At 37.6% G+C, this 21721-nt stretch overlaps 1 protein-coding gene across 2 annotated transcripts in view; it reads left to right on the top strand.

Moving 5' to 3' along the window:
* The first annotated feature begins 4204 nt into the window (after positions 1-4204).
* The window catches only part of LOC131308695 (pleiotropic drug resistance protein 3-like), a 43141-nt gene continuing 25624 nt past the window's right edge, over positions 4205-21721 (top strand). The window contains exons 1-24 of one of the 2 annotated variants that reach the window (XM_058335675.1): positions 4205-4653; positions 5360-5483; positions 5670-5755; positions 6345-6429; positions 7149-7308; positions 7432-7508; positions 8161-8214; positions 8315-8405; positions 8594-8895; positions 8977-9258; positions 9412-9725; positions 9891-10051; positions 10134-10237; positions 10549-10702; positions 10792-10923; positions 12402-12475; positions 12580-12912; positions 13024-13314; positions 14663-14746; positions 14862-14995; positions 15963-16187; positions 16392-16563; positions 16811-17065; positions 17684-18177. In XM_058335675.1, the coding sequence (XP_058191658.1) occupies positions 4277-4653; positions 5360-5483; positions 5670-5755; positions 6345-6429; positions 7149-7308; positions 7432-7508; positions 8161-8214; positions 8315-8405; positions 8594-8895; positions 8977-9258; positions 9412-9725; positions 9891-10051; positions 10134-10237; positions 10549-10702; positions 10792-10923; positions 12402-12475; positions 12580-12912; positions 13024-13314; positions 14663-14746; positions 14862-14995; positions 15963-16187; positions 16392-16563; positions 16811-17065; positions 17684-17950 (4338 nt within the window). In that variant the 5' untranslated portion in view covers positions 4205-4276 and the 3' untranslated portion in view covers positions 17951-18177. Of the gene's footprint in view, positions 4654-5359; positions 5484-5669; positions 5756-6344; positions 6430-7148; positions 7309-7431; positions 7509-8160; positions 8215-8314; positions 8406-8593; positions 8896-8976; positions 9259-9411; positions 9726-9890; positions 10052-10133; positions 10238-10548; positions 10703-10791; positions 10924-12401; positions 12476-12579; positions 12913-13023; positions 13315-14662; positions 14747-14861; positions 14996-15962; positions 16188-16391; positions 16564-16810; positions 17066-17683; positions 18178-21721 lie in introns of those variants that run through there. The other variant, XM_058335673.1, reaches the window with a different exon arrangement.

Here is a 21721-nt window from a genome sequence, read left to right as displayed (position 1 = left end):
CAAGTTTGGTTTTCATACTAAATTGGTCCAATTGATAACTTTTACCGATGTGTATCATGCACCTAAATTTCCATATGGTAATGTTCATCTCTTACCAAAAACAAGTCATTTATGGATATTATCAAGAGGGCCACGCAGATTCAGCGGCTACCTTGTTACGACTTTACTGCAATCACTAACCCTTCCTTAAGCATAACCCTCCATCAAAATAAGCAATAATACTATTTCTACGGAAAATACCATTTTTGTCAGCCAAACTAGACGGAAAAAATCAGATTGATGGCAGTTTGAACGTTGCAATTCGTAGTAAGTTGGTCCGATTGATGACGTCTGCCCTCAATCTGATTTTTTCCGTCCAATTTGGCTGACAGACGTTATTAATTGGACCAACTTGGTACGAAAACCAAACTTAAAGGTCAAAAGAGTTGCAATTAATACTTGGAGAATGAAAATGAGACTCGAGTGAAACTAGAAGGACCGTTTTTATAAATTTTCCTAAATAAAAATCATACTTTGTACTTTGTAGTTGTTCTTGGTTTGCTTTGTGTAACCTACATGTTTTACAATTACAAATTAATTTGAACACTCACAAGTCTCCTACTATGAAATTCATTTGTAGTAAGTTTTTTTGTTACGAATTGGTGGTCCAGAGCATCCTTTTTTCTTTTCTTTTTTGAAATGTCTATTTTTTGGTCAGCTTTACCTATTTTGATTTTTCTATATCAATGTTTTTTTTCTTAATTATATTTCTATGAACTAGCAGTGTGCCCATTAGATACATAGGGTCACAGAAAAAGATCACCAATGTGATTTTTTTTTTTCTGTGCATCGACCGGGCACAATACTAGTAGGATTTAGATCCAACTGTATATTTTTAGCTAGCTTAGTGTGGACACATCACCAGATGTGTTTTTGTGGTGCGTATTTAGAAATAATTTTTTGCGCTAAACACAATTTAACAAATAAACCAGTTCTTTAAAGTTTAAATTATTGTGCATAGCATGAGTTTTTAAAATTAAAAACATATTAATTAGGAATTTGAATCGTTTTCGTTACACGCTATACATGCTAAGGGTCATTTTGCATAAGAAGTCTTTGCCAGAGCGCGACATGTCATCCTCTTAAAATTCTAATTTTTCGTATTTTTATATAGCAAGTACCTAATACATTTCGTGCGATTCTGTATATATTTCAGCGAGGAAAATGACACGATAACAGCATGAAATTGCAGCTTAACAAACTATATATGAAATCACTTATCTGGTAAAATATGTGTAGTAAATTATTGTGCATTGCACACGAGTTTAAATTATCATATTTTGCCAACTTTTTATTTTTTTTTATCGGCAAAGGAAATATTAGAATAGATACATATAGAGAGAGAAAAAAAACTTTATCACGGAGCTTTCCGTGAATAAATGTTTACCGGAGCCAAATCGCGTACGTCCAAAGTGTTCCGTGAATAAACGTTTACGGAGCCAAATCGCGTGCGTCCAAAATATATTGGACAGTCTGAATTTCAATAGGAGATTGTACTATTTTCGCAAACGACTTATTCACGGCTCCGCAAACCACGTACAAAGATACAAGGGGATCAACGTCCCAAAGACTGAAGATGTTCTTTACGTAATTTTGTACTCTTCCAGCAAATAATTTTTCTCAACAGTGCTACTTGCACATATTTTTGTGCACATATCATGCACATACATTTTTGTGGGGCTCATATCGGGGTCCCACAAAATGATCCGAACCGTTCATCTTTTTTAAAATATTTTTTGGAGGGTTCCTGTAATAATCTGCTCCAACGGATATAGGTAAGAGCTTTCTCAGAAATTATAGGGCAAAACAGAATGATTCGCCCTAAGATTTTTGAGAAAGCCCTTACCGATATCCGTTAGAGTTGATTTTTTACGGGAACCCTTCAGAAAATATTTTAAAAAATATGAACGGTTTGGATTATTTTGTGGGACCCCGATATGGGCCTCACAAAAATATATGTGCATGATATGTGCACAAAAATCTGCTTGGGAATCATTACTGAATATTTTTTGGCTGAGATATAATTTTTTTGGCGAGCCCTGCTACACACACAACAGTCTGTGCACAGATTTCAATGTGAGGCCCACCACGGATTCTACACAAATAATCCGAGTCGTTCATTAAATGTAAAACAAGTTTTTGAGGGTTCCCGTAAAAAATTAGCTCAATTCGATACCTATACATACTCGATCCAATCGTCTAGCTTTTCATTATTCTTAAATCTGAATGAAAAGTTTGACAATCGAATTGAGCATTTATAGTTATCGGATTGAGCTGATTTTTTGCGGAAACCCTTAAAAAAATGTTTTACATTTAATGAACGGCTTGGATCATTTGTGTGGGACCCGTGGTGGGCCCCACATTAAAATCTGTGCACAGATTGTCTGTGTGTAGACTTTCTGTTTTTTGGCTGAGATGTAGAGCTTCGCAAACGACTTATTAACGGATACGCCAACCTCATACAGAGTTACAATCACTTTGTTTGGTTGAGCTTTTAGAAAGTTATTTTTGAGAGTTGGAGTGGTAATGAGTAGAGAGAGATAGAGAGAAAGATTTATTGAAAACTGTGTCGAGAGTTGAAAGTTACTCTCAAAAAGGCCAACCAAACACAGCGAATGAGATCAACCCAAAGATTGAAGATGTTCTTTACGTAATTTTCGATTTTATTTGCCACAATGGAAGGGACTAATTGAGATCTTTCAAGTTGGTGGCGTGAAAAATCAATCAAACATGAATGAAGATGTTCTGAATCTGTCCGACGGAGGGCATGCAGCATCCTCGCTGTGCTGAATGCATCCCCGATGCTGCGCGAGCGAGGGAAGCGGCTTCCAAAAATATCCCAGCCCACTACAATTCGCGATTGCGAGGATTGATAGTCGGTGTGAAGGCCATTTCGAAAGATTATGTGACTAAAGCTATGGAAATGAGACAAATTAAGATCTTTGAACCGGAGAGAGCGGTTCAACTCGGGCATCGCAGTCCTCTGCCATTGTGGCTAGTTAAATTCCTTGCCTCTGTTAGTTGACGTGTGAATTTTTCAATCATTCTGATCAAAAAAAAAAAAAAAATTTTCAATCATTATCACGTCTTCCGGTTTAAAGGGTACTAACTAGTAATCAAGTGATCTGATTGATTCTGTCACGTCACATAGCTTATTTTTAATTGATGGCGTGGGAATCTTGGCAAAACGTGATTTGGAATGATTCCTAGTATTTATGTTCCTTTTCATCCTCGTGAATTCTACTGTTGATTTCTTTTTTTGAAGTTGATTTTATAGTCCTGTCCATTTGCTGTCTGTGACAAGTCATAATAAAGGGCATCATCCGAAGAGTTTGCTTGCTGTCCCAGAACGTGGGAAGATAATTATTATTACTTTTTTGGTTATAGTTTATACATAAGCGGGATAGGGGAGTTAGTAGGTTGGCTGTCCATAGTCATGAATCCCACCCTCGCTCCTCGTAGGACTCGAACTCCTGCCTCCACTGAGGGAAGAGGGTGAGAAGACCAACTTGACAAGTTTGGTTTATCGAAGATTATTCAATTAATGTGCCTACTTTCTCCACCATACATTCGTGTGGTTGTCCCACAAAATGTGTGGAACCCATACAAATATGTGGTAGAGAAGAGCTCCCCATAGGCATGGAATAATTATTTCGGAAAATAACTTCTCTGTTAAGAAAATAAGCATGATTCACTGCCTTACCTCGTGAACCCTTTTAATAGTCAAACAAACAAGAATACATGTGCACACAAATACACCTAACATATATATATATATATATATCTACAGTCCTTATCCAGTGAGGGATCCGCACGGTTTTACCGTGCGGACCTCACTTTCTCGATCAAATTTCGATGATCCGAGCCACTCAAAGGGATCAGAACGTGATTTTAAGGATATTCTTGAAAAAATCAGCAAAAAAAATGACCGGAAAGGGCTTGATCGGAGTAGTTTTCATTGAACGGTTCAGTAAAAAACTGCTTAAATCAAGCCCTTTCCGGTCATTTTTTTTGCCGATTTCTCGCGGGTACCCTTAAAATTACGTTCTGCACACTTTGAGCAACTCGGATCATCGAAATTTGCTCGGGAAATGGGAGGTCCGCACGGTAGACTGGTAAGGGATCCCTCATTAGATCCGTGGTGTATATATCTATATGCTGTATATATATTTATGTGTGTGCCAACCTTTTATTCTTGTCCTACCATCTCTCTTGAGTCTCTCCCAGTTTGTGTAGTATGGCTCAGTTGGTTGGAAATGATGAGATAGAATCACTGAGAATTGAGCTAACAGAGATAGGAGAGAGCTTGAGATCATCGTTGCAGCATCATATCTCTAGTTCCAAAAGCAGTTCAAAGTTGAATTCTGTAAAGGATGATTTGGACAATGAACTTGCCTTATGGGCCAAGATTGATAGACTGCCTACATTTGAGAGGTTAAGATCCTCTTTGTTCGATGAAAGTGATGGAAGCAAAGTTGATGTTCAAGGAAAAAGGGTAGTTGACGTTACTAAGCTTGGTGCTCTAGAGCGACAGATGTTTGTTGACAAACTCATCAAATACATTGAGAATGACAACCTTCGATTGTTGCAGAAAATCAGAAACAGAGTAGATAAGTAAGTCATTTTTTGGTAATAGGTAGATACACCCATGTTGCATATATAATATGTTCATGCACACACATAGGCCAACATTTGCATAATAGACACAACTACAAGAAAAGCGAGAGTCGACACAATTAGGCTGGATAGTGAATCTTTTATCACACATGCATTATGTGTATTGTTACGAATTTATACCATCAATGGAATGTATTAGATTGGTCACTACCAACTCATCTAAAAGCTTAAGCTGTTAGAGAGATGGGCAACTTTATTATTTATACCTACAACATGCCCCCTCACATGTAGCCAAACTCTCCTCCATAAGCGGGCTAAACACATGTAAAGATTTTAACATTAGTTAGGCGGTGAGATTCGAATACAAGATCTATTGCCTGTTCTAATACCATATTAAATCGTTAACCACCAACACATCTAAAAGCTTAAGCAGTTAGAGCTGGAGGGGCAACTTTATTATTTGTACCTTCAATAGAATGGCTGTTGCAAATTATCTTTGTCGAGCAATGTACGACCGGTAATAGCCTTATGTTTCAACTCGTTACTGTAACATGACGTGATGGATTTTTCATAGATGTTTATTTCTCGTCTTTGTTGCTGGCTCTTCATTTTCATCTCTAATTGTCTATGTAGACAGACTTGTTTGTGACTGCCTTTGAAGGATCTTCTAATGGATTATTGGGGCTTTAATTGATTCTGGTAGGGTTGGTGTAGAATTGCCGAGAGTGGAAGTGAGATATAAAAATTTGCGAGTGGAAGCAAAGTGTGAGGTTGTTCGCGGCAAGCCGCTCCCTACTCTATGGAACTCACTAAAAAGCATTGTTTTTGTAAGTATCTAATTTCTTCAAGTAAAACTCTTTTAGTCATATGCGAATGAATTTGGGTGGTTTTCGCTATCTGCCAGTGACTTCTGTTTTTTGGTAATTAATGTCCAAAAGCAGCACTTAGTTAAGTGGTCCGCTGTCATTTATTTGCATCCCTAACTTGATTAATTCATTCATTTTTCTTAATAGAACTGTGCCAAGCTACCTGGTTTGAAGTCGCGGGAGGCCAAGATTACCATCATTGATGAAGTCAATGGTATCATTAAGCCTGGAAGGTGTGACTAATTGGTTGCTGAATCTTGGTTCATTTTATTATACTTCACTTGCCATATAAAAAATACGATCGCTTCAAAGTGAATGGTATATGTTGATAACCCAGTACTGAAGAATCAATTTGAACTCTTTAATTTTGCGACTTAAAAAAGCTCAAATCACATATGTTCTCAAGTGTTCGGTTGTGGTTTGACTTTTAATTTGAGGTTCCACTTACTGGTTCATCCTTTCCTTCATAGCTTAAAACTGAATAGCGGTGAATTATTTCCCAATTCGATGTTTGGACTCATTTGAATGTATGCATGACGTTATCAAGTTGTGATGTTGGATTATTGATTAAAATTCAAATGAGTTTACTTTGGGTAATCAAATATATGATCGATTCAACTTAGCGTTATCTGCTTGATAATTGATAAACTGACATTGTTCGTGTATTCGCATACGAATATGTGTTCCTTTCGTATGTATTTTCATGAAAGATACTCATCTAAGGTTTTATAAGCCTTAAAGAAGAAATCATCCTCATCAATTGTTTCCTCCAAAATGTTGCACTTTTATCATTCTACTCAAGTGTGCCTGTCAATAATGCAGGATGACTTTGTTGCTTGGTCCTCCAGGATGTGGAAAGACTACTCTACTGAAAGCACTTTCTGGAAATCTAGACAAATCTCTCAAGGTCCCTTTTTTTTTCTTCCCTTTCTAATAAATAGGCGCTGTATAGGGATGGGAAGATCCTTTACAAACATCATAATAACGATACTTAGAACTGCAATTCTGCACGGTTTACACCACAGGTGAAGCTCACAGGACCTTTTGCTTGACTTCAAAAACTTTAGTTTTTGAGGTTCTAATTTGTGAGATCTTCTTTTAAAAGGTTAGATTGCAGATTCATGCATATCGAACATACTGTAAACCTGTACAGAAGAAATACACACTGTATACCTTCATTCAAGTTTATGGTACAACTTTTAACGTTCTCTTACATGAAATTAACTTGGATTCACCTGGGATCTTGTCTCGCATAGCTTCTAAGCACCACCCAGTCACCCACTACTAAAGTGATCCAGATCTAATTTCGTCTTGCTTGCATTGGGAGTCTGGGATAGCTTTTACCTTTGAGTTGATTTAAAAGTGAAAGCATTACTCTCCTGAATTTCTTATTCCTAAAGTGGATCATTGATTGCCTAAAACATGTGCTAATTTAACCGTAAGAAACAAGATGTAACCCTGTTGAATTTCTTACTTCACTCAGTGCATCGAGTGTGTATGGCTAAACATTTGACGCTCTACTGCTTCATTGATTCAGCAGTACTTTGGTAGTTTTCAAGAGCTGCCTCCCTTCATCTTCCCTCATTTGAACATATTTTTCAGTTGTTCATCCTTTTTCCGCAACAGGTTTCAGGGGAAGTTATGTACAACGGATACAAACTGGAAGAGTTCGTTCCACAGAAAACTTCAACTTATGTAAGTCAACATGACCTACACATGCCTGAAATGACTGTGAGAGAAACACTTGATTTTTCAGCTCGTTGTCAGGGGGTTGGAAACCGAGCAGGTATGCACACCATGAGCAAAAAGGATCGTTGTACTACTTTTTCTTTTTCCTTGGGTAACATTTTGTTGTTGATTCCTTGTAATTTGATGGTCCTAATTGAAATTTTGTAATCGTGTGATCCAGAGATTATGGTTGAGGTCAGCAGAAGGGAGAAGCAGGCAGGAATTATTCCAGACCCAGATGTAGATACTTACATGAAGGTGCTATTACTGTTGGTCTTCTTTTTACCCTTGTTTTTGGTTTTGCCGGTGTGTTTCATGAGGGTAGCCCAGTGTTATGTTACCCCATGGCAAACTTCAGCCTTCTTCTATACAGGCTTTTGTTGGTTATGCAGGAACATGACATGTTATTGAGATGCTTCTTTTTAGAGGGAGGGGGGATGCCTCTTTTTCGGGGGGGGGGGGGGTTGTCTCTCTCATTCTCATGTTTATTCTAGTAGTTTCTGCAAGAGGCTTGAACCAAATTGCACTCAGATTTCCTAAATACCTTCTCCAACCTCAATTGTAGAGTATTAAGAAAACAGTTTGGGGTGGGGGGTGTGGAATGGAATATAGAAATTAGCAAGCTCAATCTTAACCCTAGGAGTATGACAGTAGTTGTGCGGTTGACAATGTGATGAGATGGAAATTGATATGAAGTACCATCGATATGAACTAGTTGATGGGCAGTTTCTGTAAGGGGTGCAGTGCAGCCATGCAGGTCAAGAACTTCGTTACATACATTAGAAGCATCTAAAATTGCAAGCTGATTTAAACTTCATGCAAAATGTTAAATGTCGTTAGTTGCATTTTTTCATATATTTAATGTGAATGATTTATCACATCTGCTATGGTGTCTGTTTTCGTTTACCAGGCGATTTCTGCTGAAGGACAAAGGGCTACTCTTCAGACTAACTACATTTTGAAAGTAATTCTTTTAGCATAGCTGGCATTGATCTTCTTGTATGTCATTGCTAGGAAAATTCCTTGCCGGTTGACAATTTCTCATTGTTTCCATGGTTACTCAGATTTTAGGTCTTGATATATGTGCTGACATACTGGTTGGAGATGCCATGAGAAGAGGCATCTCTGGTGGTCAGAAGAAAAGGTTGACTACAGGTAGTCTGCCAAATTTTCTTTTTTGGATATGGAATACGGGGAGTTTTCACACTTGTTTGATGCAATTCAAACTCGCAACTACATGGTGTTTTCGTTGGTGCAAGTCTTTTGAAACTATATTACCACTACCTGTCAAGGACATGCATTTATTATGTAGATGAGAAAAAAGGATTGTTTGTATATCGCAGGCGAGATGATTATAGGTCCCACAAAAGCACTTTTTATGGATGAAATGTCAAATGGCTTAGACAGTTCTACCACATATCAAATTGTTGCTTGTCTTAAGCAGCTAGCGCATATCACAAATGCCACTATACTTGTGGCACTTCTTCAACTAGCACCAGAAACATTTGATCTCTTTGACGACATCATCTTGATGGAAGGAGGGAAGATTGTGTACCATGGACCTCGTAATTGTGTTCTGGAATTTTTTGAGAATTGTGGGTTTAGATGTCCTGAAAGGAAAGGTGTAGCTGACTTCCTCCAAGAGGTTAGTCTATCGTGGCTCATATGGAATTCTTCCTTGTTCTCTTAGTTTCTACAATTTCGTTACATCTTGACTCAATTGCAGGTTATATCTAGAAAAGATCAAGCACAGTACTGGCACCGAGCTGAACAGTCATGGAATTACATTTCTGTTGATTTGTTTTGCAAGAAGTTTAAGGAATCTAATTTTGGGAAGAAGGTAGATGAGGACCTATCAAAGCCATTTACGAAGTCACAGAGCCATAAGAATGCAATTTCATTTAGCAAGTATTCACTTCCTAAATGGGAACTTTTTAAAGCATGCATGTCAAGGGAATATCTTCTCATGAGGAGGAATTCTTTTATCTATGTATTCAAGACAGTTCAGGTTATGATTGGCGATTTCTTATTCCCTCGTCCTCACATTTTATTTTCTTCACAATACCACCTTCAACCATTCATGCATTTTTGTGCTAAATCCTTAATCCTTTTGCCTAAGGGCGTGTGTAATATCCAAAGCTTCATTTTTTCTTCTTTGCAGCTTGTTATCACAGCATTTATCGCAATGACTGTATTCTTGAGAACTCGGATGGGTGTTGATGTCATTCATGCAAATAACTATTTGGGTGCTTTGTTCTTTTCTCTCACTAGTCTTTTCTTTGATGGGATACCCGAGAGTTTCATGACTGTCGCAAGACTTGCTGTTTTCTACAAACAGAGAGACTTATACTTCTATCCAGCGTGGTCATACGCAATCCCATCCACAATTCTCAAGGTTCCTCTTTCACTGTTCGAAGCCCTAATTTGGACTTCTCTTACTTATTATGTCATAGGATACAGTCCAGAGCCTGGGAGGTTAGCCTTACTAGCCTTACTAGACATATATAACATGTATTTAACCCTTAATATATTTCCACGAAAAGTACCAAGCTTCACTAGTACATGCAAGTACATACACAGACTCTTTGTAAAAGTTAAACTTGATGGAATTCTTTGTCTTCCATTGCCTCTATATCATAGGTTCTTCCGACAGTTTATTCTACTTTTTGCTCTACACTTTGCCGCAACATCGATGTTTCGTTTGGTGGCATCTATCTTCCGCACAATGGCTGCTTCTTCTGTAGTTGGCATGTTGTTGATAGTAGTTGTCTTTTTATTCAGTGGCTTTATTATACCAGAACGTAAGTTTTCGAGATCTCTTTCAAGTTTGTGTTTGGGCAAATTATATAGGAAAACAAACTTAAGCCCTTTTGTTGCTTGCAGCCTCTATGCCAACTTGGTTGAAGTGGGGATTTTGGGTTTCCCTGTTTGGTTATGGTGAGATAGGCCTTTCTGTAAATGAATTTCTTGCTCCAAGATGGCAAAAGGTGAGTATCTAGCTAGATGTAAATTTGCTGCCTTTTTTTTGGCATCGAAGTTCAGTGAATTGCATGTTTGTACACTGGTTCACTTTTTACTCATATAGTGGTTGACTCATTCTAAAAGCATATAATTTGAGGCTTATTTAGATAGATATTTTTCAATATTCAGTTATATTACTTATCACAATTAGCAACTTCAACAACATCAGCATCAAGATGTCTCATTTTATTGGTCAGAGAAAATAGGGAAAGAACACTAGCATTTCTTTATTATATCAGCTTATTCATTCTATGCTTTTCTACATTTTTTTTTGTAGAAACTGGCAGGGAATACAACAATAGGGATAGAAACACTTGAAAATCGTGGACTTTACTTTAGGGGATACTTCTTCTGGCTGTCAGTTGGTGGCTTACTCGGGTTGGCAATACTCTTCAACATTGGGTTTACATTGGCCTTAACCTTCTTAAACCGTAAGTTCAACTTTAAAAAAATGATATCTCCTTGAGGTACAAATAACATACTGATATGTTCTCGTTCCATTTCAAAAATGAAAATCCAGCTCCTAGTTCTCATGCTATTATCTCAAGTGAGAAGCTCTCCCGAATAGAAGGAAATGAAGATTCCTCCAATGGTTCTGATAAAGAAGCAAAGTCGAAGAGCTATGAGAAAACTACGTTAAAACGTCATCAAGGTTGCCTCTCTTTTTTTTTTGCATAATTCATCTTTTTCTCCAAGTTACTTTTAGATATTGTTTCAAATGATCACTCTGCTAGGAAACAATTTATTTATTGCTAACATAATCTCACTCGCATGAAAATAAATCACTTATTTATAATATATGTCGGACCTGTTCAAGATAACTATATCTTTTAATTACATCCCTTGATTCAAATTGAACACCCTTTGATTCCAACCGTTTATTACCACTACTATCATTTCACGAGAATGTGTAGGGTAAAATTATTTTTTATTTATTTTAGGGGCTGACAGCCTACGTACCCATAGTTTGGGATCAATACAAACATAGTTCAATTTGCTATTTTTGGTTTGGATGGTGAAAATTTAAGGTTCACAAAATTTGTGATTTTACCCATTACTGGGGGTTGCCTACATATCCAATCTATGACAATCCATGCTGGCATCAAGTTAATCGTAGTTTGGAGTTGTAAATTTATTTTGGTGTACATTTGCGGCTCATTTGATAATTTGATGAACCTAAATTTAGGACTTGCGGGAACACTGAAAGAAGAGCACATCCCAACGGCGTTGGCCCACTCCTTTGCTGCTCATATGTCAATTCCAATTGTTTAACTTTGTTACTGCTCCCTTTCTAGGGAATTGTCTACGTGTTCAATTCGTTTAGTCTGACAAGAAATTGGGATAAGTTTGAATCAAGGTCAAGTTGTCTGTAGGTTTTGTCACGGCAACCATCCTTGTTAGAACAACTAAGGTAAATTTCACCAGAAAAGTATTTTTTTCTGAGCAGAGAATATAGAAAACTCATTTTAGTGAGAGAGAGAGAGAGAGAGAGAGAGAGAGAGAGAGAGAGAGAGAGAGGAGAGGAGAGGAGGGTTTGGAACCCACACGTAACGCATGTATATAAGATATCTCGTTTGTGCTTCGTTTTCTTTGGTATTGATGTCTGATTTTCTCTCTTCCTATGTTTCTCTTTTGTTTCTCTCTATTTTCTGCATGAATCATGTCTTGTCATTTTTTCTCCGCTCCTCTTTTTGAATATTCCATTTCCTTGAGAAATTGCTACTCTCTTTTTGCTTATTTGTATGGCTTCACATGTACTTCAACAACATCATCAATAATAATGGTACCCATGTAATCCCCAATAGATGGGGTTATGGATGCACATGTACTTAAAACAGGGTGTGATATTTATCTTCCTCACAAGTGGAAGCCAACTCCTCGTTTAGCAATTGGTCTGGTGTTTCAAAATGTTTTAACACCAGTTAATGTTTTTAGTGGTGGAAAATATCAAATTGAGCCACTATAAAATCATATTCCAAAAGGTAACACAGTGGACTTTTTATTTTAATGACGTACACGCATACATTTAATTTATATGAAATTCTATTGTTCAATCAATCATTTCCTTCGTTAATTGTCTTTTGTTTATTCCTACTGCAATTAACAAGGGTGATTCTTTTAATTTTACAGATCGACTGGTTTTACCTTTTAAGCCCCTAACTTTAGCGTTTCAAGATGTGCAATACTACATTGACACCCCTTTGGTATTCACATAAACAAATCTCTTAAGAACCTTTAGTTGCTATTAGATATCTAAAGTAGTTAGATGACCTTACCTCGGGTGATTTTTCATGTTGATTTATCACAGGAAATGAGAGAAAAGGGTTCCACTCAGAAACAACTTCAACTTCTTTGTGATATTACGGGTGCATTAAGGCCCGGTATTCTAACAGCGTTGATGGGTGTCAGTGGAGCTGGTAAAACAACTCTTCTGGATGTTCTTGCTGGAAGGAAAACTAGTGGCTATATTGAAGGAGATATTAGAATTGGAGGTTATCCTAAGGTTCAAGAAACTTTTGCTAGAATTTCTGGTTATTGTGAGCAAAGTGATGTTCATTCCCCACAAATTACAGTAGAAGAATCCATCGTTTATTCTGCTTGGTTGCGTCTTCATCCAGAAATTGATTCAAAAACGAAATTCGTATGACCTATCTCTCATGTATATATATGTACATAAAAGCTGAATTTTCCCTTAGATTCTCCTGAAAAATGATTAGAGCCTCACTTTTATAGCTGATGCGTATGTTCACAGGAATTTGTGAGAGAGGTCCTAGAGATCATTGAGCTAGATGAAATTAGAGATTATTTGGTTGGATTGCCTGGTGTTAGTGGTTTATCAACTGAACAAAGAAAGCGGCTTACAATAGCAGTGGAGCTTGTTGCAAACCCGTCCCTTATTTTCATGGATGAACCTACGACTGGATTGGATGCCAGAGCAGCTGCAATTGTTATGCGGGCTGTGAAGAATGTGGCTGATACGGGACGAACAATTGTTTGCACCATTCACCAACCGAGTATTGACATATTTGAAGCGTTTGATGAGGTAGGAAACCAATTACCATACCATTTTAATACTTGGGACATGAACCAACTTCGAATGTTGTACTGGAATGACGGATTTGAATCTTGAGAGCTATTTGAACTAGTACAATTTTTGCGACTAGTACAATTTTTGAACTCTTATGGGTTAAGTGTGGGTCCGAAAACTTTCCAAACAAACTGTTCTGTACTCACAAAAACACTTTCCGAAAAGAAATTTACTCAAAATAGGGAAACAAATAGACAAGCTTGAGAACCTTCTTTTCCTCTTGATTTCAAGCCTTCCAAGTTTCTGTTTTGTTTTTGGTCGTCTTGGTGGTGTTATTACTTTCATTAGCTCCGTGAGACTTGTCATACTTGTGGGCCTATACTCTAATAGCTTGAGCTCTTGTTGTAAACTTGCGATGCTTTTCCTCGCATTGTATCAACACATAATTTCTCCATTGTAATAGGTATTGGGTAACCGGACGTACAACAGTAGTTGACATGATCGACTTTGTGAGTCCATGAGTTTGTATTCCTTGTTCATACTGTTTGTCTTGTTTGTGAGTTGCTAGCTCAATATGCACTAACAGGCCCTAGCAGCTTTGACTTATGAGGAAACTGTTTGTTTGATAAGATTGGAAGAGAAAATCTTTAAATCCTAGCTTAACTGTGTTGGTGGGCACTCTGAACTAAAAAAATGTTTATCATTCAAACAAAATTGTGGAACACAGGAAAATTTATTGCACAATGATAACAGAACAAATTATAGCCCTGGCCAGATGCTAAGAGTGGTGGCCACTGGAAAAAGTCATACTTTTCCTCCGTTAATTGAATCAATGTGAAATCGGAATGGAATTTATAGCCTTGTTTTCTTGGAAGTGCATAGTTAGTTTCCTCAAAAGTGAAAGACATAGTTGTTTAGATCAATTACCTGTAGATTTGAAGTTTATTTGATTGTTGGGTTTCTTGGTTGTCTTATTGTTGTGGATGACTTCTAGTCCAATCAGACTGCCATTGAGCAAGATAATCCTTTAAGATGATCAGACGTGATAATAGATGGGCCAAAATGCCAGCTTATAAGCTAGAAGGCATATGATTATCTAGCATCATGTTGGAGCCTTATTCCTTAATACCAAATCTATTGTATTATTATACCTCCATGTGACATTTAACAGCAACAAATTCTTACTTTACCCCATCTATTGAACTACAACAATACATTGGCTCTTATGAAGTGATGAATGATCAAGATAGATTCAAAGTTTGTTCTGGGAGACCATTCAATTTCTAATTTTCGCTATTGAAATTTCATATGTGTACTCCAACTATACAATTTACGTCTAATACCCTCTTGGAATCTATTGCAGTTAGTCATATTGAAAAATGGCGGGCGTATTATCTACTCTGGACCACTTGGTCAACATTCAAGCAGTGTCGTCAAATATTTTGAGGTCAGTTTGCAACAAGTCTCTTTTGGTATGTTTTCCTTAACTATCTTACGGTCATGAGTATGATATTAAAAAGTTAATTGCGATTCTCTTAATTTCAACCATTTCTCTGTAGCAGGATATCTCTGGGATCCCAAAGATTAGAAATAATTACAATCCAGCGACATGGATTTTAGAGGTCACTTCCACAACGGCAGAAGCCAAACTTGGCATTGATTTTTCTCAAATTTATAAGAATTCTCTCTTGTATCAGTGAGTTAAATTGCCAGTCACTTCTTTAATTGTTTCGAGTAGGGATGGCCCTTATGGTCTTGCTTGGCATAATTGTAATGTAGAGTTTCCAAAATTAAGCATTTTATGAAGTTGAATAGTCATGTAGACAATTTCCCCGGAGTGTCTTTTTGTGGTCTTAAGGTAATCTTAGATTTAGGTGGTCCCATGATAATCATTCTATCTTTTATACGGATTTATACATTTCATTGGTGTTAAAGCATCCAAGTCGAAACCAATTGGCAATTGTAGAAAGGCCACCCAAGCTCATAAACTAGTTTTGAATGGTAGAGCATCTCCAACCCTAGACTTCAAATTGAGGATGCCAATTTTTTTTTGAAGGCTTTTGTGGCATTTTGGCATCTCCAATTTGACATCATAGCCTCCGCTCCAACCTTTATGTCAAATTATATTTATTTGACATCAACCTATCCCCTCCAATCCTTATGCCAACCCTTTATGTCAAATAGAACTCTAACTTTTAAAGGAAAAACAATAGAAAATTCAAACGGGAATGTTTTCAAAATTGTAACAGTCAACTTTTAAAATTTGACATGAGAGGATGTGGCTGCCAATTTTGGCAGGCTTGGCCTTGCCTTCAAAGCCACGTGGCTTTGGCATAGTAGAAGGCAGTTGGGTTGGGGTGAATGTTGAGGCCAAAATTAACCGTTTGCCCTCCACGTCAAATTTGGCCTCTCCCTTTGGAGATGCTCTTATAATGTGGGACAATTTATAACACTCTCCCGCACATGCAATCCCCAACCTACATGTGGAGAGGTAACCTGTGCAATGGTCTCTGTTCGTCAAATACCGGCATCAGTGATGCATTAATATGTTTATTGTGAGGATGGACTCATTAATATCCCGGAACACCTTCTGATGTTATGTTGTTTGCTTTGATACCAATCTTTACTTGTTCAGGACTCATTTCTGGGAATTGTGATTGTAGGAACAATAAAGCACTTGTAATTACGCTTAGTGCTCCTCTCAATTCAAAAGAGTTGCATTTTACAACCCGCTTCTCACAAAATGGTTGGGGACAGTTCAAATCTTGCCTTTGGAAACAACACTTGTCTTACTGGAGAAGTCCTTCGTACAACTTGATGCGCTCCATGTATCTGCTGATCACATCGTTGCTTTTTGGGATTCTATTTTGGGGTCAAGGGAGGAAAATGTAAGTAACCAAAAATTGAACGATGTCAATATATTAGAAGTTAAGTAGTGCATTAGGTATTTACTTGACAAAACAGCACACCCATGAGATTGGTTTCCTGATTCCCTTGACCTATAATGTCTACATTAATGCGTTCCGGGTTTGAGTTCCTATGCTAACCAGTATACTTGTGCAGTTTAACATTGACATCATTTTATTGGACAGAAATAACCAACAGAGTCTGTTCAATGTTCTTGGGGCAATATACTCTGCTACAACTTTCTTGGGCTTAAATAATTGTTCATCAGTTTTCCCATACGTCTCAATGGAAAGATCAGTTCTTTATCGGGAAAGGTTTGCAGGAATGTATGGGTCATGGGCTTATGCACTTGCTCAGGTAACCTCTTAAGTACCTAAAGCAGTAACTTGCAATGTTGCCCAGATTTTTTTGTTACAACGTGAAACCTTCCATGGAAATATATGAGTGCAATGGCTCATAGATGTCTCACTCTGTTTTCAAACATACCGGCCACTTTTCTTCTCATTTCTAATTCAGCATTTTGCTTTCATCTATTTTCTTAATCAGCGTTTTATCAGCATTTCATACTTGCTACGTATTTAAATATGTCTACTTAATTTTGTAGGTCACGATTGAGGTTCCCTATCTCTTAGCCCAAGCAATTGTCTTTTTTATCATCACATATCCGATGATAGGATATTATTGGTCAGCTTATAAGATTTTCTGGTACTTCTATGCCATGTTTTGTTCGTTGTTGTACTACACTTATGTTGGCATGCTGCTTGTTGCAATGACTCCAAGCTTTCCAATGGCGACAATTCTACAGTCAGTGGTCTACGTAATGTTCAACTTGTTCTCCGGGTTTTTTATTCCCCGACCAGTAAGCTACTAACCTTTTCTTCGTGCGGTAATCTAATCGTAGTTTGCATTCAGCTGAACATTCCTATCCTGGGAGTACATTCTGCGGTTCCTGAATTACCGGTGATAATAGAACTAGGAGAACAACCTTCATGTAGAGGCTTTATACATTTGCCTAAACTGGTACAAACTCAATGGTACGTGATTTGATATTAATGAAGTGGTGGTGAATAGCATTGACATAAGAAAAAGGGAAAATCTGGGAATTTACAAGTTTATATGAACTTCAGACTTTGTTTTTGGAATTTTCAATAGCCATTATCACTTCAGAGCTCAGAAAGTGAGCAAGATCATCATATTTGGTTAGTGAAATTCTGGAAAGGTGTGAATTCATAAGACATTTGTTGTAGGCCGTTAAAACTTTTTCCTGACATCGGTTTTGTAGTTTATCTAAGGCAGTAACACAACTAATGTTTACAATGATGTGCAAGCTGACTTCTAAATCTCGATCTCCTCAATGGTCACCTTGTAAAAAAAATTTAAAGGCAATTTGGCCATAATTGGGATTTCGAACTTCTGTTGTTTCTTCTTCTATCTTTCAATGTTACTGACCTAGTTGTCTTCATATTGCCTCTTGCAGCAAATTCCCAAGTGGTGGATCTGGATGTATTATCTTACTCCGACATCTTGGACTCTAAAGGGTATTCTTACTTCGCAGTATGGAGATATACAGAAGGAGATTACGGTGTTTGGTGAAACTAAAACTGTATCAGCCTTTTTGACAGATTACTTTGGATATCACCATGATCAGTTACCCATTGTGGGAGTTGTTCTCATTATGTACCCCATTGTTATAGCTTCTCTATTCGCATATTGCATAGAGAAATTAAACTACCAGAGGAGATGAACGTTTGAAACCATATGTTTTGTACTTAAAAATGAATAGGTGGTTCTAGTTAACAATCCATGACTTTATCTTCATATGATGTTTAATATGATCTTTCTTCCCCTTCCAAAGCATCATGGAATTGGACTACTGAAGATAGGTTTCTTCAGAGGTATGTTACCGCAATCATTCATGTATGACATATTAATACATCGACAGAGAAAAACGGAGATTGAAAATTAGAACCTTTTTTATATACGACGAGCAGCGGATTATGTCCACGTTTAACAAAAACAGGTGAATTGATGGCACCTGACAATTTTACATTTTACCTGGATGACTCTATTGATCTTATTTTGGTAGTCTACAAAATGCAACTTGGGTTTTGGTTAGGAAGACGACTTATCATCAAAGATCTTTGTACAACCGAATTGAACTTGTTTTCTATTAGATCTTTGTACAAACTAATGAAGTTGTGGACTGTATATGAAAAAGTCGTTAGAAGGAGTACTATTTTTCAGTCTTCACCTTAAATTCCTTCGGAGAAATTTTTGGTGCTGGGTGGGTATCACGTGGTGTCCGCTCGGTACATCCGGGCTGTTCATTTCAGTTTTGGATGGCTCAGATTTGGAGAGAGAAAAAGGAGAGAGAGTGGTGGGGCAAGAGGAGAGAGTGAGTTTCAATCTAGGTTGTCCAACACACTTTTGGACGGCCCAGATGGGCTACTCGGACATCACGTGGGCACGGTCACGTGCTACCCACCCGGCACCTAAAAATTTCTCATTCCTTAGGGATGAACTTGGGATCTAACTCACGTGGTACAACGCTTACGACTTGGTTCATGAATGCATGTCTCGAGTTCAACTTTTCTTAACCATTGCTAGCTTATTTCTTTCGGGGGAAAAAAATTCTCTTACGAGTAGTTTTTTTTTTGGTACACCAGAAATCAAAAAACAACAAAACTCTCTCAAAAGTCACTCCTCACATGTCTGCCCGTAGCAATGGGATTAGATCGTCAAGTGGGATGATATGAGATGTCATTTTCTCCTCTTGATTGACTACCATATTGGCAAGTCTATTCGCTACTTGGTTGCCTTCGTTGAACGTGTGCCGTGGGGTGCGTCCCGTGGTCTCCATAAGGGCTTTTTGCACTCTTTGATCAGAAATATGTGTGGAGAGAATGCTCAGGTGGATCTCATTAATCAAGTTAATTGCAATAGTTGAGTCTGACTCCACTTCCATAGCTTCCATTCCTCGTTGTTGAATCATCTCAAGACGTCTAAATAATCCCCATAGCTAGTTACAATATCACCTAAGCAACACTCAAAATCACTTTTTGAAGCGGGTGATGGTAGTTAATTAAACCACTCCAAAATTTACAATTACTTGATATTCCTACCGCTTTATACGTTCAGTCCATTACGAAATGTTGTGTGATGAAGCGGTTTTCGGCGTGCTCAACCGTCAACCTGCAAAACAGACAAGGTAAACTATGGGTACCGACATGGCTGTCGCCGACCCCCCTCCTAAATCAGTCGAGATATGGAGAGAATGGAATTGATTGTGTATGAGTTTCGTACCTCTTATGGAGGTGGTTTTGGGAGGAGCCCCATTGGGACTAGGACCCTTGGATCTCATCTGTTCACAACGGGAATGGACGGGTGTTGGAGTGTCCTCCTTACCCAAGACTCATTTGTTCCTTATTAGGTTTAAGAGTCCTCTTGGTGGATGGGTCTTCCGTAGCTATCCCTTAGGATTTGCAGTCCCTTGGGGGTTGTTCTTGAAGTCTCCTAAACTATTTGGGTTTCACTCACAGTGTATCTTATAATGTTGGTCCTTATCACTTCCTTCATACGTCTGATTCGGTTTATTGTGCGGAATGTCACGTCTGCCAAGCTCACCTCTTGAGCTAAGCTTGGTGCTCCTTTATGAGATAAGGTTACCAGCACAGCTAGTGAGTTGTCATTCCCTTTGGACCGGTTGGTTGAGTCTATCCTTTGTGGGCCGAATGTAGCTCTTTGGGCTCATCTTCTTATTCATTGGGCCTTCTAAGTTGGGCTGATTGTGCCAGTTGGGCTGTGACGGGCTCCTTGGTCTGGGCTTCCTCTGGGAGGTCTTCTTATCCTTATCATTGTGTTATATTTTCAATGATAAATATAACACGTATTTATCGTAATTCTAGTATTTTTTTTGCACCAAATTTAATAGCTAATTGACAACTTTAAAATCAGTGTAGAAAATGAACAATTAGGTGAGGTTTGGCCTAAACTATTTTTTTTTAAAAATGGTATTATTTACTTTTAGTGATCTTTTTTTTACCTGTTCGTCATTTTTATTTTTTTTTGAAAAAATCATTTCTCTTGACTTGAGGAACTGAGAAAAGTAAAGAAATATGGATTGAAATTGAAAAAGTTTCATACAACACGACACCAAAAACAGTAAAACTAGTTGTTTCAAATTAACATTTTCTGTCCTTATTGAGCTTTTTTGCTTTTGATAATACGTAATATTTTTCTTCCTAGATTTCTATTTTCCAGATTAATTAATTAATAATCTCAAATGACAATGCAAATTTGACATAAATTTAAAAAAATATTAAAATTCAGGCCAAAAGGGACTTTACGCACATAAGGGTGCTATTTTAAGTTTAAAAAATAATACGACATTTTGCAATGGATTAAATTATGGACGTAATGCCGCACGTGTGTGACCTAGAGCGCAAGTGCGAAGCTTGCGACACTTGCCACTTCTCCCTGCCACTCCTCTCACTCAGAAACCCTTGCTCCCCTAGTCATTCACTGCGATTCCCACACCCAAAACCCGTCATTATTTAGGTTGATTGCTTAAGTGTGGTTTTGACAGATTGATCGATCCTTCTAAGAAATACGATTAGATCCAACTGTATATTTTTAGCTTAGTGTGGACACATCACCAGGTGTGTTTTTGTGGTGCGTATGTTGAATTTTTTAGAAATAAATTTTCGCACTAAACACAACTTAACAAATAAATATTTTTTTTAAGTTTTAAGTTATTTTGCATAGCACGAGTTTAAATTCTAGTTCATAGCATGAGTTTTTAAAATTGAAAACATATTAGTTATAGGAATTTGAATCATTTTCACAACATATTATTTATACTGTATCTATCTAATCTATCTATCTATCTATCTATCTTCTACTATCAATATACTACTCAATCTTTAATTTCTAGATTTTTCATTTTCTTTAAAAATAAAAAACCCCCACGTCACCTGTCTCACACCCCGGAAATTATCCCCACGTCCATAGACCATACCCCATGTCAGCCAACTTCCATGCCCTCCCTCCTTTCCTGCATGCCACCTGCCCACTACAACACCACGTCCACCACGTCTAAGCTCCCCATCCCCATTCTTTTCAGGAACAAAAGCAAAAACAAAAAATAAAAACCCCACGTCCTCATTCTCCCCTATTTTCCTCTTCTTCTACTATTGATTCTTTCTCATGTATCTTTACTTCCCCCACAGTCCCTCTCCCAATTAACGGAATTGATTCTCGAGTTTTTGTTCCGCAAATTTTGAAAGCAAGAGGCTAGCTATGTTCAAAAACTACACTGCATTAGGAGAATATTGCTCAGTTCCCTACAATGTTTGGCTAGTTCTCATCAATTGCTCAAAGGTTGCTTAGCAAAAAAAAAAAACTGCTCAAAGGTTAAAAAAAATTGTATTCGTGCACTTTTCTTGCCTTTTTCTTTAATATTCCCACATTGCCCTTCCTAATGGTGTTTTCACTTTTTTGTCTCTAGATTTTGATT

This window comes from Rhododendron vialii, chromosome 11a, assembly GCF_030253575.1.
Source record: "Rhododendron vialii isolate Sample 1 chromosome 11a, ASM3025357v1".
NCBI classification, from domain to species: domain Eukaryota; kingdom Viridiplantae; phylum Streptophyta; class Magnoliopsida; order Ericales; family Ericaceae; genus Rhododendron; species Rhododendron vialii.
This window is presented reverse-complemented; position numbering and strand designations above follow the sequence as displayed.